Raw genomic sequence first — 18148 nt, 5'->3', positions numbered from 1 at the left:
GAGGGGCGATGTACAAAATCCTGAGAACAGGTAAGAAGTACGAAGACCAAGGGACAATAAATAGGAGGAAATATTTTTTTCACTCGGAGATTAGTTAAGCTCTGGAACTTATTGCCAGAGGATGTGGTTACAGTGGTTAGCATAGCTAGGTTTAAGAAAGGTTTGACAAGTTTCTGGAGGAAAAGTCCACAGTTTATTGAGACAGACATGGGGGAAGCTACTGCTTGCACTGGGATCTTATTTGGGTTTCTGCCAGGTACTTGTCACCTGAGTTGGCCACTGTTGGAAACAGGATACTGGACTTGATGGACCTTTGGTCTGTCCTAGTATGGCAGCTCTCATGTTCTTATGTGAGCCAAGTATAGGACACTGAAGTCTTGGTGACCTCACTGCTTAGGTTGGCTCTTAGGCATTGGTGGAATGAGGCATTGTGACATCACAATCTCAGCTCTGGAATGTTGCTACTCTTTGGGTTTCTGCCAGGCATTAGGACATCAGGGAAAGGGATTGGGACTTGTAAGCCACCCAGAAGGAATGTCCATGGAGGGGGATAATAAGATTTTAATAAATTTGGACTTATATACTACCTTTTTTGAACTTTTATAGCCACACTCAAAGCGGTTTACATCCAGGTACTTCAAACAATTACCCTAAAAGAGATATGATCTTGTAGTGAATTTAATTAGAAAGATATATTGAGAGGTGCATTTTTTTCAAGATATTTTGCAATTTTAGAACAGGTTAGATATAGATAACCCCAGATAGAAGTATATTTGGATTACCATGCATAATTATTGTGGATATCGAGGACCGGCATTGCCTACCCCTGGTCTAAACAATAACGGACTGCTGATCCGTATTTATTCACTACTAGCTGATGCCCCGGCGTTGCACGGGTATTTAATTATAGCAATAACACTGTAAATGGATTCAAATAAAGATACTTTATAGTGGTGAATGAAATTATTTTTTTACAGCTTTATAAAAAGTACAATATTCAAATTATAAAGTGAAATATTTGACAAAATGAATACAATACAACTAACACAAAACTTGATTATAAACAACATTTTTAGTTTCACCTCCAGGAGCAAGAACATATACATTCTTGGATGAACCCACCCTTGAGCAAGCAACATAGAGTTGTCCATGGGAAAAACAGGGGGATCTTAAATCCACTCCACAGTATGTAATAGTCTGTCCCTGTGATTTGTTGATTGTGATAGAGAATGCAAGTCTCACTGGAATTTGCAATCTCTTAAGCTGAAAAGGAAGATCTGTTGGAATAAGTGGTATCCGCGGGATAAATACGGTTTCACCTTGTCCCTTTCCGGTTAAGATAGTCTCTTCAATTACATTGGCCAGTAACCTCTTTACACAAAGCCTTGTGCCATTGCAAAGTTTTGGTGGGTCAAGGTTGCTAAGTAAAATAACTGGAGATCCCACAGCTTTTTACATTTTTTCCATTGACTTAAATGGGTGAAATCAGATTTTCTGTTTGTAGCTCCGCCCATGTGTGCAGGTGGGCCGCGAGACCCCCAGAACATATCACCACAGGTAGTGAGGGATCTGCAAACCAAGTTTCGTTCAAATCGGGCAAGCCGTTTTTGCGTTGGCAGCTGTTTTACATTTTTTCCATTGACATGAATGGGTGAAATCTGATTTTCTGTTTGTAGCTCCGCCCACGTGTGCAGGTGGGCCACGAGACGCCCAGAACATATCACCCCAGGTAGTGAGGGATCTGCATACCAAGTTTCTTTCAAATCGGGCAAGCCGTTTTTGCGTTGGCAGCTGTTTTACATTTTTTCCATTGACATGAATGGGTGAAATCTGATTTTCTGTTTGTAGCTCCGCCCACCTGTGCAGGTGGGCCGCGAGACCCCCAGAACATATCACCCCAGGTAGTGAGGGATCTGCATACCAAGTTTCGTTCAAATCGGGCAAGCCGTTTTTGCGTTGGCAGTTGTTTTACATTTTTTCCATTGACATGAATGAGTGAAATCTGATTTTCTGTTTGTAGCTTCGCCCACGTGTGCAGGTGGGCCGCGAGACCCCCATCGTTCAAATCGGTCAAGCCGTTTTTGAATTACTGTGAGAATGGAGGAGTGTGTGGCGCGGTGGTTGAAGCTACAGCCTCAGCACCCTGGGGTTGTGGGTTCAAACCCCACGCTGCTCCTTATGACCCTGGGCAAGTCACTTAATCCTCCAGAGCCCCAGGTACGTTAGAGAGATTGTGAGCCCGCCGGGACAGATAGGGAAAATGCTTGAGTACCTGATTGTAAAACCGCTTAGAAAACCTTGATAGGCGGTATATAAAATCCTAATAAACTTAAACTTAATGGCAGCTTTTTACATTTTTTCCATTGACATGAATGGGTGAAATCTGATTTTCTATTTGTAGCTCCGCCCACGTGTGCAGGTGGGCTGCGAGACCCCCAGAACATATCATCCCAGGTAGTGAGGGATCTGCATACCAAGTTTTGTTCAAATCGGTCAAGCCGTTTTTGCGTGATCGCGGCACATACACACATACACACACACATATATACCTCCGATTTTATATATATAGATTCAACAGGTAAAGGAGATACAGGGTATTCCACATTCTGGAAAGGAATACTAGGTCTCTGCTTATGCAGATGATATACTGCTTCATTTGAGGAATCCTGAAACAACCATTCCATGTTTGCTTGATTTGATTGAGAAATTTGGGAAAATTTCAGGATATAAAATAAATTGGACTAAGTCAGAAGTTCTTCCCTTAAATGTGCATTGTACAAAAGGTTTATTCGATTCTTTTCCTTTTATTTGGAAGGAGGAAGGAATAAAATATCTAGGAATTTGGATAAAAAATACATTTGAAGAGACAATGAAAGTGAATGAAAAACTTTATTACAAAAAGTAACAGAGTTATGTGAACAATGGAATCCGTTGCATCTGTCTTGGTGGGGAAGAGTCCAAACTGTTAAGATGATGATATTGTCTGTTGTTTGTTACCAAATGGGGATGATACCAGTTTTTTTTCAGGGGTCTTTTTATAAAAAGTTGAATAGTATTTTGATTAAGTTTATTTGGCTGGGTAAAAATGCAAGAATTACCTTAGTGACCTTACAAAAGCCAATTGTGGAGGGTGGGTAAATTTTCCAAATTTTTATAGGTATCATCAATCCTTTATTATGCGTCAGGGTATGAATTGGGTCCTCCCAGAGCTCATGGATATGCTACCTGATTGGTTATGATTGGAATGGCAGCTCATGTTTCCCATTAGACTTCGTCATCTTCTCAGCATAAAAATGCCTAGAATACGGAAAAACAATAGAATATTAATGGACACATGGAAAACTTTACGATATATTAATAATTTAACACCTCTTCCAATTCAAAAATCTACATATCAAAATATCTGGCTAAACTCCAGGATCCAAATAGGCGGTTTTAAGATTGTCTGGAAGGACTGGATTAAAGCAGGTATAAGAACCTTAAATGATGTTATATCTAATGGTAAACTGCTGGATTTTTCACAGTTACAGCTTAAATTTGGTCTTGATAAAAAACAAAGCTATAAGTGGTTGCAACTGAAACAGGCTATTCAGGCAGGGTTCCCTGAATGGAAATCTCTTAATAATCAATTTAGTTCAGATTTCTTATGCTTTCAGGCAGACTTCCTGGGACAGAACAGCAAACCAAACCAAAAAGGAAAAACCTGAGGTCCAACTGTCTGCAGTAACCAACAATCCAGAACAAACAAACCAAAAACTGCAGACTTGGTACACGATGCAGGCTGACTTTATTTATAACAAGTAAAACATTGGTTAAAAACCTTTTACCAGGCAAGGGACCCAACACGGTCCGTGTTTCGTATAATCTTCATCAGGGGTCCACTTTTGATAAAAGGAAAACTTATCAAAAGGATAGCCTTGGACAAATAGCGGTGAGACACGCTGAAAAATCTAAAGCACTGGTAACACGCTGGGGAAGTCCCGGCGACTTCCCCAGCGTGTTACCAGTGCTTTAGACTTCCTGGGACACCAGGCCGCACAGTGGTATAAATTATTTAAATAAGGAACCAAAAACTGGACTTAGAGATATTTGAAGTATTGAGATTAAGCATCAAATTAATGCATCTCAATGGACACGTATTTGGTCTTGGAGGATGAGACAAACATGGTATTTCCTGTTGCACTCTGGACCCCTGTTCGTTTACAAAAATTGGATTGCTCTAAATCTAATAGATGTTGGCATTTGTCATCTCGAAGCTGGAACTTTAGATCATTTATTGTTTTATTGTCCATTCATTAAGGCTTTTTGGCAGTCTATTTGGGATCAAATAAATTGCTTGTTAGAGAATCATGTAGCTCTGTCATATGACACAATTTTATTTGGCATGTCTATGAGAGCTAAAAGTCAAATATCTGCTAATAACAACAAGCTTTTGATGATATTGACAGGAGTTGCCATCCAACAAATAACATATAATTGGAAGGACTGTAGAAGGCTGAATTATTGTTTCTGGTGGAATTCAGTTTGTCACGTGTAGAAAATGGAAAGAGCATTGGCAGTTCAAAAAGGTTATTATAATAAATTTAAGGATGTGTGGGGACCATTATTAAATTATTATGATGAATAATTTACACTTTTCCCAATTTTAATACACATGTGGGTTTGGGGTGGGGCAATTCTTGGTTTTCCAATATTAATATATATATGAATGACATAAGATATTATTTTCATGTGGTATATTTTAGTTGTATTTTAATTTGGGAGGGGGGTGGGGGTTAAATCTTCTTGTTGTAGGATATTGTAGATTTTCAAGTGATGTTGTACTATAATTGTTTGATATTTACTGTACACTTGATGTAAGTTATAAAATGAAAATGAATCACACTGGCTCCCTATCTCTCATCGAATCACATTTAAAGTTATATTCTTGGTTTATAAAACATTAATCTTTAATGAGCCTCAATTCATATCAAAAATGATTGTCCCATATAATTCTTCTCGCTCTCTACGATCGTCTTCATTAAATCTGCTTTCAGTCCCGTCTTTGAGGGTTATCGGCACAAGACGAAATGATATGTTCTCAGTAGTGGCACCTTCCTTGTGGAATGCCCTTCCAAATTTTATTAAACTTGAAAAAGATATCACTTCTTTTAAAAAAATTTTAAAAACATATTTATTTCAAGATGCATTTGATTTATGATAAACATATTCCAATTCCCTGCATTATTTTAATAATTAACTAAAATTTCTAATATATCTATTCCATTTTTTACCTAATGTGCTTCCCTTTTTATGTAATTTCACTAAATATTACAATTGTAACTTTTTCCCCTTTTACCTACTCATTCATGTATGTCCAAATCCTCTGTCTAATGTCTTGTCCCATCATATTAAATGTAATACCAAAATCTGTTGGTTTTTAATTTGTACATCGCTTAGATATTGTAATAAGCGATCCATCAAATGTAAATAAACTTGAAACTTGAATAAAGAAATTAAAAAAAAAAAAATAATAATAATAATAAAAAAAAGAAGCTGGAGACCAAATGCCCAGAAAGTCACAGCGTGCACAAGAACCACAAATACTGTAGGTTTGTCCCTCTTGCTTCCATATCTGTGAAATATTGTGAAAAGCAAAATGCTTTATTTGCACGCATCCTGTTTCACTTCTCAACCTAATACATCATAATTTGTAGAAGGCATCGATCTTCTCCTGATAGCGCTGTAACACAAGATGACGCTTCAATTTCATGGTTGGACCTGCATGAAGAAAGAAGAACAAATCAGGAAAGATCTGCTAGGATCAGAAAGAACCCCCGAGACATGGCAAGGACATCCCTTCCTGACTTCTACCCTCTGCCAGAAGCACCTCCCCTGCTGTGGAGAGACCAGCTTACTCTTCTGACGTTTCTCCTGATCATTCCCTCGAGACAGCCAAAGCTTCATTTCAAAAGCGAGGAAGAAAGCATAAAAACAGGTTCCAAAGTACATAAGAATAGCCTTACTAGGTCCATCAAGCCCAGTAGCCCGTTCTGGCCAAAATCCAAGCAGTAGCAATATGCAAAATCCATGAAGGGGGGGGGGGGGAGGAACAAGATTAGGGGACCAGAGGGAGGTAGACCAGAGAGAGATATTGGTCCTTGAGTAGTGTGCATATGAATTCAGACTTCTAAGCAGTCATTTTTCTCTCTGTCAGCAAAAGAGAGAGATTCACCTTTGCTCCAGAAACCAGCAGTCCTGACCTTGGCATTAATGTTTTGGGACATGATATGATGTTCTTCTAGCAAGAACAGCGTAACTCAGGAAGGTGGGGGGTCTGTTCTCTGGAGTTATTAGCCTTAGTATTGGAAATGCACTTGTCAGGGAAATATAGGAAGGTCAGTTTTGGCACCAGGTGACATCACGTTTCAACCTCCTGGGGACACAGGCAGCTAAAATAGACTCTGACATCTCAAAATTACTGACCAAAACAACAGACATAAAAGAGTTCCGCAAAGAAATAAAAACATTACTGTTCAAAAAATATCTCCCATCACTCTAACCACCACCCAATGAGCTCCCAATCAACGACTTCGGAAATACCCACCTATATCATCTTTTTATCTGCGATCTAGAATGTACTGTAATTTCTTCTACACTACACCCGATTTAACCGATCGAGTTGACATGTATTACCTCTGTAAAATGCATTATCTTCTATTATATGTAATATCTTCTGTAATAAGTATTATCTTCTGTGATATTGTAGTATAATAACTCATTACTGTTCCTGTAACTTACTCTTATCCTGAAATGTAACTCTACTGGAATGTCCCAGATATTTTCTATATTGTAATCCGCCTAGAACCGCAAGGCACAGGCGGAATAGAAATCCCTAATGTAATGTAATGTAATAAGGCTTCATGATTACTGTTTACACCATATAGCCAATAGAAAAGCAATTGTGTAATCTGTATCTGGGACTACTGAGTAAAAGTGTATAAATGTTATGCTGGCTAGCAAATGAGAGAGGAGGGAGGGAGAAAGGAAGAGATGAATCCTAAGTCCTGAGTGCTGCTTTTGCTAACTTTCATTTATTGCTAATAAATATATTTCATACCAGTAACCAAGGAGTACGGGGTCTATTTCTGTGATGTGATGAGCAGCCTATCGCTGTCAGTAGCAGAAAGGAAAGAGAGGGGGGAGAATTGAATATGGGGGAGAGACATGGATACAGAAGGGCAGGAATTAAGGAAGCTGTGCCACTCCACGGGGAAGGGAGGAGGAAGGGGAAGAGCGCTACCAGACTTCGTGGTGGGTAGGGGGGGGGAAGAGGCATTGACAGACATTTTCTCAGGGCCCTATAGGTGGATAAAGCGGTCCTAGATCTCACTCCTCTCTAATTACAGAGAGAATAGGGCGATGGTGGGGCACCCAACCCCCCCCCCCCCCCGATGCCTCACACAGTTGCTATGCCACTGCTCAGTTGCACACTTAAAATGATAGAATATGAGGCACAAACATTTACACCAGATCTATGGCTGAGGTAACTGGCCCACCTACATAATAGAAACACGTAACTTACACATACTGTGCTAATCTTCTAGAAAGAAAAGTGGGCGTCTTCTTTATAGACTACAGTAGGTTACAAATAGACATCTTTTTAAAAAAATAATTTATATTCCGCATGTCCTACAATTCTATGCGGATTAGAAATTATTCAGGTACTCAAGCATTTTTCCCTAACTCTCCTGGTGGCAATGGGGATTAAGTGACTTACCCAGGGTCACGAGGATTTGAACCCACAACCTCTGGGTGCCAAGGCTGTAGCTCTAACCACTGCACCACACACTTTCACATCTTATTGGTGACTAAAATTAGATTCACCATGATAGAATTTCTCTCATAGCACCCCCAGAATGCTTCCAACTCTTCCCACGTCTATCTGGATAATTATTGGGTGGACATGGAGTTGTCATCACCTGAGATATTCAAGCCAAACAATTTACCTTGTTAACTCTACATAAATCATTTAGAATCTTGATCGCAGCAAATACTCACCCAGCTCCCCTCCATAAATGGAGAAATCTTTGTCTAGGATAGTCCATTTTTGCACTCGGTGGGCGTTGGACTCGGCCCTTTTATTCACGCGTTCTATCCCCTCCTGGATGGCTTTGTAGACGGCCGAGTCCTTTGAGTTGATCACCTCAGACACTCGTGTGGCCCTACTGCCTAGCTTCTGGCAGAACTGGACAGCTTCGGGGATTAATTCATCCTGGGGTTCCCCAGTGTTTGGATCAAAGTTGCACTAGTAGGAAAGGAAAGAGCACTGTTACTCCAGATACTCTCAAAATGCACTCCAACAAAGACAGCAGACAGGAGGTACTCTACAACTGTACATCCAGAACTAGGAGCCCAACCAATCAAGGAACACAGTCGCCTGTTAGCATAGCAGGATAGAAATGCGTGTATGTGCTTAGGTGTGAGCACTATGGTTTGGAGAAACGTCTGTAACTTTTTGTATTCTAACCATGTAACTCTGCACCTCACCCATATGCTACCTGGAGGCCTCCTATGTATACAAGCTCTGCCCTCATCTACACAAGCCTCAAACGCTTTAAAATCCTAAGTGGCAACATTCTAGAGCTCAGATTGTGATGTCATAATGCCTCATTCCACCAATGCCTAAGCTCCGTCCTCATCTACACAAGCCTCAAACGCTTTAAAATCCTAAGTGGCAACATTCTAGAGCTCAGATTGTGATGTCATAATGCCTCATTCCACCAATGCCTAAGCTCTGCCCTCATCTACACAAGCCTCAAACGCTTTAAAATCCTAAGTGGCAACATTCTAGAGCTCAGATTGTGATGTCATAATGCCTCATTCCACCAATGCCTAAGGTCCGCCCTCATCTACACAAGCCTCAAACGCTTTAAAATCCTAAGTGGCAACATTCTAGAGCTCAGATTGTGATGTCATAATGCCTCATTCCACCAATGCCTAAGCTCCGTCCTCATCTACACAAGCCTCAAACGCTTTAAAATCCTAAGTGGCAACATTCTAGAGCTCAGATTGTGATGTCATAATGCCTCATTCCACCAATGCCTAAGCTCTGCCCTCATCTACACAAGCCTCAAACGCTTTAAAATCCTAAGTGGCAACATTCTAGAGCTCAGATTGTGATGTCATAATGCCTCATTCCACCAATGCCTAAGCTCCGTCCTCATCCGCACAAGCCTCAAACACTTTAACATCATAAGTGTTCAAGGCTTGTGCGGTTAAGGCAGAGCTTACAGGAATGGGGCAGGGACAGTGACAGCAGCAAAACTGACGGGGACGGGACGGGGACAAATTTGTCCCTGTGTCATTCTTTACATTAGGGTACAGTGAGATGAGTCTAGTTCAGTTGTTCTGGATTAGCAGACACTTTGAGCCTGAAGCAAGCACAGGAAGAGAGTCAGTGTGTACCCAGGGAGAGAGTCGGTTGAACATCTATTAAGAAACATAGAAAAAAGCAGCAGAAAAGGGCTGTAGCCCACCAAGTCTGCCCATTCCAAGTATCCCCTCCCCTGAATTTACTCCCTTAAAGATCCCACGTGAGTATCCCATTTTCTCTTAAAATCCGTCACGCTGCTGGCCTTTATCACCTGGAGTGGGAGTCTGTTCCAAAGATCCACTACTCTTTCGGTGAAGAAGTACTTCCTGGAGTCGCATGAAACTTCCCTCCCCTGATTTTCAGCGGATGCCCTCTGGTGGTTGAGAGTCCTATGAGCCAGAAGATATCATCTTCTGACTCAATGCGTCCCGTGATGTACTTATATGTTTCAATCATATCTCCCCGTTCTCTTCTTTCCTCAAGTGAGTACAGCCGCAACTTCTTTAGTCTTTCTTCATACTTGAGATCCTTGAGCCCCAAGACCATCCTGGTGGCCGTTCGCTGAACCGACTCGATCCTCAGCACGTCCTTTCGGTAGTGTGGTCTCCAAAACTGAACGCAGTACTCCAAGTGAGGCCTCACCATGGCTCTGTACAACGGCATCATAACTTCAGGTCTCCTGCTGACGAAACCTCTGCGGATACACCCCATCATTTGTCTTGCCCTGGAGGAAGCCTTCTCCACTTGATTGGCAACCTTCATGTCCTCACTAATGATCACCCCTAGATCGCGTTCCGCCGTGGTCCTAACCAAGGTCTCACCATTTAGTACATAAGTTCTACACGGGTTTCTCTTGTCCAGGTGCATTATCTTGCATTTTTTTGCATTGAAGCCTAGCTGCCAAGAATACTGTGGTTTGGGAGTAACCGTCTGAATGCTAACTTGTCCTGAGGAGTCAGGTGAAGAGGTCGTTTTTTATTGCTTTTCTAAAGCTCAGAGGCACATTAAGAGATTTGATGTTAGGAGGTAGCTGATTCCAGTGATTTGGTAAGAAGTGAGAGTACGGCAAAGTCAACTAGTCAAGCCCATTCTCCAAGATCCCTCTGGCTTGATGCCTTTTACCATTTGGTTCTGTTCTAAGCTATATGTACTTTTGTACCTTTTCTGCGGTGGGTAATGTAATGTATAGTTATCTCTGCTCTCCGTTGACTGGATTAATAAAGTTGATATAAAGAAAAAAAAAGAAGTGAGATTATGACCTTCGTCTGGCACTTTCTAGTTTGAGACTCCGACGCACTTCCTCCTGGGAGCGGAGGGATCTGTTTGGGACATACAGCAGGAGTTTGGCTGATATCTTTCTTTTCTATATCATTACTTGATATACCCCCATATGGCCTGTGAAAGCTTCTCAGTAGTTTACATCAGAGCAAATGTGGAAATAAAATCACGATCTAAGAGACATTTAAAAATATACACATACAAATAAAAACAATAGTAATGACATTTATAGGACTATGAGCCAAAGGTCTGCAGAAAGAGATGCATTTTGAGCGGTGGGTAAATTCCTAATATACAAAGGAAGCTCATGCCATGTAATGGAAAGTAAAGCGCCACGAGGAAGTGAAGTTCCGAATGAGGGGGGGCAGAGAAAGCAAATTACAGACGGCAGAGCGAAGAGACCGAAGAGGCATATATGGAATAATCAGTTTACTAAGATACAAAGGCGCAGATTCAGAACGTGATTTATAAACCAAAGTCAAAAGTTTGTATGTGATAAGTGCAGAAAGGGGGAACCAATGCTTTAATTTAATCCGAGCAGCAACGTCATCAAATCGATGGGCCAAGTAGATTGAACGAGTTGTAGCTTCTATAATGAAGTAGGAGAAAGACCAGCATATTACAAATTGTAATAGTCCATGTATGATATGACTAAAGCATGGATCTACGTTCTTAAAAGCAGAGAATACATTGAAACAGACCACATGGCCTACCTAGACCAAACAGATTGAATACATTGGATCAGGTTGTGGTTTGAAACTCATTTTAATGTCAAAGGTTACACCCAAGGTCTTAACTGTGTCTGAAAAAGTAAGGAAATGAGGATCAGCAGAAGGCAAAGGTGCTTGTGATTGCCTGAGCAGATTCTGAGGTTAAGTCTGTGCATCACACAGCCAGACACACCACTAAAGTGCAACACAGCTCTTTAACAATGCAGAAAACCTGAGCCTGTTATTTCACAGGCTCCGTGAAATGGGGAAAAAATAGTCTCGTAGTCAAAACAAAATTCCTGGAAACAGGCCTGTGACTACAGGGCCCAAGAGGTAGTTCGTGGCCAGTGGCTGCCACGCCCCAAACACTTTTAGGCAGTTAACCATGCCCCAAACAGTTTTTAGACAGTTAACCAGGTCAGGCCCCAGCCAGACCCCAGAACATGGCTTCAGCATAATAGTTGGCTTACCACAGCCAAGAAGCATGTCTAATGATTGCAGTCGAGGCATGTGGTTAGAATACTCGGACTGGAAGAGCGTCACCAGTGGGGTGCCGCAGGACTCGGTGCTTGGACCCGTGCTCTTCAACATCTTTATAAATAATCTAGATATTGGTAGGACGAGTGAGGTGATTAAATTTGCGGACGATACAAAGTTATTCAGAGTAGTGAAACCACAGGGGGATTGCGAAGATCTGCAACGTGACATAATCAGGCTCGAGGAATAGGCATCAACATGGCAGATGAGGTTCAACGTGGATAAGTGTAAAGTGATGTATGTAGGTAACAAATATCTCATGCACGAATACAGGATGTCCGGGGCGGTACTTGGAGAGACCTCTCAGGAAAGAGACTTGAGAGTTCTGATCGACAAGTCGATGAAGCCGTCCATGCAATGTGCGGCGGCGGCAAAAAGGGCAAACAGAATGCTAGGAATGATAAAGAAGGGGATCACAAATAGATCAGAGAAGGTTATCAGGCTGCTGTACTGGGCCATGGTGCGCCCTCACCTGGAGTACTGTGTCCAGCACTGTTCGCCGTAAATGAAGAAGGACACGGTACTACTCGAAAGGGTCCAGAGAAGAGCGACTAAGATGGTTAAGGGGTTGGAGGAGTTGCCGTACAGTGAAAGATTAAAGAAACTGGGCCTTTTCTCCCTCAAACAGGAAGATTGAGAGGGGACATGATTGAAACATTCAAGGTACTGAAAGGGATAGACTTAGTAGATAAGGGCAGGTTGTTGACCCTCTCCTAGGTAGGGAGAACTAGAGGGCACTCTCTAAAATTGAAAGGGGATAGATTCCGTACAAACGTAAAGAAGTTCTTCTTCACCCAGAGAGTGGTAGAAAACTGGAACGCTCTTCCAGAGCCTATCATAGGGGAAAACACCCTCCAGGGTTTCAAGACAAGGTTAGACACGTTCCTGCTGAACCAGAACGTGCGCAGTTAGGCTAGTCTCAGTTAGGGCGCTGGTCTTTGACCAAGGGCTGCCACATGAGCGGACTGCTGGGCACGATGGACCACTGGTCTGACCCAACAGCGGCAATTTTTATGTTCTTATGACTCTTCTTAGGGTTACCAGATTTTACTGGCATAGCCCCGCCCCCAGCCCTGCTTCCACTCCTTAACCTGTTTTCATCCTCGGGACCACATCGGGACGGCATCTGTGCGTGCGCAGATGCAACGCAATAATGTCAGGCATGCGTGCAGATGCGGACCCAAGGTGGAAGCTTTTCAAAACCCAGACAAAGTGCAGGGTTTTGAAAAGTCATCGGACTTCTGGTAACCTAACTCTTCTTCTTCTCTCCTGGGTCCTCTAAACCTTGCTCTGGCCCCTCCTGTGTCACCTCCTCCTAGGGAAGAGCCATATCCAGCATGGGGGAGTGGTAGCGTCCTATAGACTCCCTCACAGTAATATATTTAAAGACCAGGGGAAATAAATACTGTACATTCACAATTGGAGAGACTGAATGCAAGAAGATTCTCCTTAAGTCAACAGGAGACTTGACTCAGACAAGCACAAAGAGTTTCAAGTTTCAAGTTTATTATATTATTTGATTAAACGCTTTTCAGAATACAAAGCGTTTTACAAAGAAATAATATTAAATTTCTAAAATCACAAATACATTGTAATTAAAATTAACTACTTTAAAATTAAAAATAAAAACAAACTGGGGTAAACAATCCACATGAAACAATAGGAAAGGGGGAAAAAAAGAAAAAAAAAAATACAATTAAAAAAAAAAATAAAATAAAATTAAAAAATAAGCAGGTTGGGTTAGTACATAGGGAAGGTATGGTGAGAAGAGCATTAATGGAGGAGACGTCGGTGATACGACAAAAAATCTGACTGTCATCTGCATCCATGGAAAAAAATACGATCACGTAACTCCCTATCTCATTGAATCTCACTGGTTGCCCATTAATCAACGCACAACATACAAAATAGCATTATTGGTATTTAAAACATTAGATACTAACGAGCCACAGTTTATAGATCGGCTCTTAATCCCTCATACTTCAAAATGTTCACTTCGGTCCAACACTCAAGGTCTGTTAATGGTTCCCTCATTGAAAATAATAGGAACCAGACGCCATGACATCTTCTCAGTTATGGCTCCTCTTATCTGGAATACCCTCCCCCTATATATCAGAAACATCAAAGACCTCAATTTATTTAAAACTAATCTAAAAACTTATCTCTTCAAATCCTCATTTAACCTTTAGTACAACTCTTTGGAGTACATGTAAACAATCAATACTTTCATACACATCTTCCCCAACCTACTCGTTTGTTCCTACCCACTTCATCCCCCTTTCTTCCCTTGAGGAAACTACAATTTGTAACTATTATCCCCTAATGTTCTTTCCTAATGTTTCACAGTTCGTCTGTATTGTCAATCTGTCGTAGCACCTTGAAAATTGTTAATGTAAGACAACTTGTTTTATTGTTCTATACTATAATGCTTTTATTATGTAATTCGCTTAGTTTTAATAGGCGAACCATCAAATTTTAATAAACTTGAAACTTGATAGCAAAAAGGTTAGGCACATACATCCCTTGCCTTGAATTATGGTCAGAAGAGGGGCAAGAAAATATTGAATAACAAAGGAGCTAATATGGATCCCCGAGGAACCCCTGATAACAGGTCAGCAGTGGCTGGCTGAGATCTATCAAAAGTAACCTGCAAGAAAGCTTATAAACCAAGGTAGATTCATCCCTGTGGAAAATTGCGTGATATAAGAAGTCGTACTGCATTGTATTTGCGTGCACTTCTAGGGCCACACGATAACTCTTTCCCTTACCTTCAGGGTGAGTAGCATGGCCAAGAACTTCCTCCTGTCTCCAATCAACATGGCATTACTGATGATTGGCACCTCCTCCTTCATGGCATCTTCGATGACGATTGGTGGAATGTTTTTACCCCCTGCTGTGATGATTAGATCTGCAACCAATCACAATCACATTTTGAAAGCTTCATTTGCACGTCTGACACACAGCTTACTGCAGTGATTATTAATGCTCTTTCCAAAGTTTGCTGCCTGGGATCCTTCTACACATCGCCACATGCCGTTGCATATCTTTCCTCAGCTAAACTGGTGTGGTAGCCATTTTAGTCTACTTGTAAAAGTAATATAGAAAAAACACAAAATGCATTTTTTGATTAGCTTTCGAAGGTAACCCTTTGTCTTCAGATCAGAAATAAGCAAATATTGACAAAGATCAGAATATATAAGTGAAACAAAAATACATTCCAATGGCAGTCTCAAAGGAAAAGGGAAGGAGTGGGTAAGGTGAGATATAAGGCGAGCTGGGTGGGTGAACAACAGAGAGATGGATGGGTGATGAGAAGGTGACAAAGTAGTATAATTTTATGGCTTGTAATACGATAAAAATCCATATAGAAATCAACTATTTATTCCTAGGATATGCAGCATAAAATCTGTTTGACTACTTGGGATCTAGGTAGGTACTTGCGACCTGGGTTGGCTACTATTGGATAGTGGGCTTGATGGGACTTCGGCCTGTCCCAGTATGGCAACTCTTATGTTCTTATGTGAGCCAAGTCTAGGACAATTGAGCCATTGTGACATCACTGCTGCGGTTGGCTCATAGGCATTGGTGGAATGAGGCATTATGACATCACAGTCTCGGCTCTGGAATGTTGCTACTCTTTGGGTCTCTGTCAGGTACTTGGGACCTGGGTTGGCCACTGTTGGAAACAGGAGACTGGGCTTGATGGACCTTTGGTCTGTCCCAGTAGGACAATTCTTAGGATTTAACAAAGATCTTAAGAACATACCTGGTGGGTGTCAAAATGTTTTATCATTTTGATTTCAAAGGTCTTACATTCCTGAATTGTCTTAAAATTTCCTTATAGTATTCTCACCATAAAATCATTGATGCAGTGCTCTGGTTTTCCAAGTTTATTCAGAATTTCTTATTCCGCTTAATCATATTTCTAAGTGGTGTGCAATAATAATAAAATTTGTACAACATTCAACAAACATAGAACAAGGTTAAAAAACATGACAGTATTTTATTTATCATCAATTGGGGAAAATGTAGTAAAAACAAAGACTTACAATACAGACAGACAGAAAACAAGAGGAAAGAGGGGAGGAACTACAAAATGCAAAGAAAAGAGAAAAGTATGGGAGGTACAAGAGGATGGGATCAAACTGCAGATAAGCAGTGCGACTTAGCCCTTACAAGGGCCGTTATGAGTCATAAGCATCAAGGAATAAAAATGTTTTTAGCTTTGCCTTGAAGTGGCCTAGGGAAGTTTCTTCACGCAGATAGTTTGGTATGGAATTCCAAAGGGAAAAACTGTTTGATCTCATGGCGTTGATGTTTTAGGGATGTTGGGTCAAGGAACGAAGAGATTTAGCTGGGGTATAAGGAATGAGTAATCTGTCGATGGACTCGGGCAGACTGCTTAAATGGGTTTTGAATGTTAGAAGGAAAAGGGAGGGTGCCGTCACTGAAAAACTGGTTGATCTCATGATGTTGATATGTTTTAGGGATGGAACGGTTAGAAGATGTTGGGTCGGGAGAAACAAAATGGCGGTGGTGTGGTAGCAGTGAGTTTGGTCTGCTCCGCATTACCTTGCAATTTTACCAGCGGGTACTTTGTCTACTCTTTTGAGTTTTGCGATGCCTCACACAAAACGCAAGGGCTTTCTCAAGGTGGACCCTCCTTCGCCCCAACAAGCTTTGTTGGACAGATTTCTCACTAGCTCGCCGGCTAGTATTGAGGGTGGAAACCTAGTGATTACTTTGGCGGAGGGAGCTGCCAGAGTCTTGGGACTTGAGATCTCATTATCCCCTCCATCGAATCCAGCGTCGGAGGACATGGGGCGCGAAAATACGGAAGACCAGAAGAGTCTACGTTCCAGTTAAACTATCCATGCAAATGTCTTATTAAATATGCCAGGATTAAATATGGTTTTTTTTTATATCGGAGCAACTTCGAAGTTTCTTGGACATGAAGAAAATATCTTAGTTTTTTATTAAAAGGCTGCTTTAAAAGAAATGAGCCGGGAATGTTTACATGTTAAGCCTTTTCTTCGTTAATACTTGCTTGTATTGTTCAGAGCTATCTGTCGATTCAAGAGCAATGTTAGGAAATTCTACTTTATGGAGAGGGTGGTGGATGCCTGGAATGCGCTCCCGAGAGAGGTGGTGATGGTGACTGAGTTCAAAGAAGCGTGGGATGAACACAGAGGATCTAGAATCAGAAAATAAGATTAAATATTGAACTAAGGCCCGTACTGGGCAGACTTGCATGGTCTGTGTCTGTGTATGGCCGTTTGGGGGAGGATGGGCAGGGGAGGGCTTCAATGGCTGGGAGGGTTTAGATGGACTGGAGTAGATTTTGATGGAGATTTCGGTAGTTGGAACCCAAGCACAGAACCGCTGGGTAGAGCTTTGGATTCTTGCCCAGAAATAGCTAAGAAGAAAACATTTAAATGGAATCAGGTTGGGCAGACTGGATGGACCATTTGGGTCTTTATCTGCCGTCATCTACTATGTTACTATGTTTTTCTATGCTTTTCTTTATTGAGGATATATAAGAGTTTAAGTTTGGTAATTAATTATATACCTAATTGACAATTTATGTTGAATATCGATTTATTTTTGATAACTTTAATGCTGATATTTATCAGCTATATCTTTCATTTCTTTTTCTGATTTAGGTATTATTGTTGTTAAAATTAAGATTTGAATACTCATGATTTTCTGTAGCAAGAGGATTTCTTGTGTATTGTTTGGAAAATTAATACATAAATAAATTAAAAAAAGATGATGTTGGGTCAAGTAATAAATAGATTTAGCTGGAGTATAAGAATGAGTAATCTGTCGATGAACTCGGACTGACTGTGTAAACAGGTTTTGAATGTTAGAAGAAGAATTTTGTAGTTAATTCTATGTTCTACCATATATGGGGGGGGGGGGTGACATGATCATATTTTTTTGCACCAAAAATAATTTTTACTGCCGTTTTCTGGTGTTATCCCACAGAGGTGATATCCTGGTTGGTATTACAATGTTTAATATGATGTCTGTGTAAATGGATCCCAGTATTCAGCATCTGGCTTCGTTCTCCAATGTACCACCCTTCTTTACAAATTTTACATTGAATGATATATACCATATTAGAAGAAAAGCATGTGAAAGATTCCCGTATGCTGAATGTTTTTCCTATGTGATTGACTGTGGGGGTCCTGTGAAATGTGTTGGTATAGTTTGCAGCTTGTCCTATTGCAGGGGAATGTGCCACTCTTTTCTTTCCACACTTCTG

General features: G+C 41.0%; 1 protein-coding gene across 1 annotated transcript in view; it reads right to left on the bottom strand.

Moving 5' to 3' along the window:
• Positions 1 to 4932: 4932 nt before the first annotated feature.
• Positions 4933 to 18148, bottom strand: part of LOC117356932 (long-chain-fatty-acid--CoA ligase ACSBG2-like) — a 102682-nt gene continuing 89466 nt past the window's right edge. The window contains exons 13-15 of the mRNA XM_033936894.1: positions 14649 to 14788; positions 8041 to 8287; positions 4933 to 5760 (exon numbers count right to left, since the gene is read on the bottom strand). Coding sequence (XP_033792785.1) covers positions 5684 to 5760; positions 8041 to 8287; positions 14649 to 14788 — 464 coding nt within the window. The 3' untranslated portion in view covers positions 4933 to 5683. The remainder of the gene's footprint in view (positions 5761 to 8040; positions 8288 to 14648; positions 14789 to 18148) is intronic.

This window comes from Geotrypetes seraphini, chromosome 1 (assembly GCF_902459505.1).
Source record: "Geotrypetes seraphini chromosome 1, aGeoSer1.1, whole genome shotgun sequence".
In the NCBI taxonomy this organism is placed as follows: domain Eukaryota; kingdom Metazoa; phylum Chordata; class Amphibia; order Gymnophiona; family Dermophiidae; genus Geotrypetes; species Geotrypetes seraphini.
Note: the sequence above shows the minus strand (reverse complement) of the source record. Positions and strands in the feature narration are given on the sequence as shown.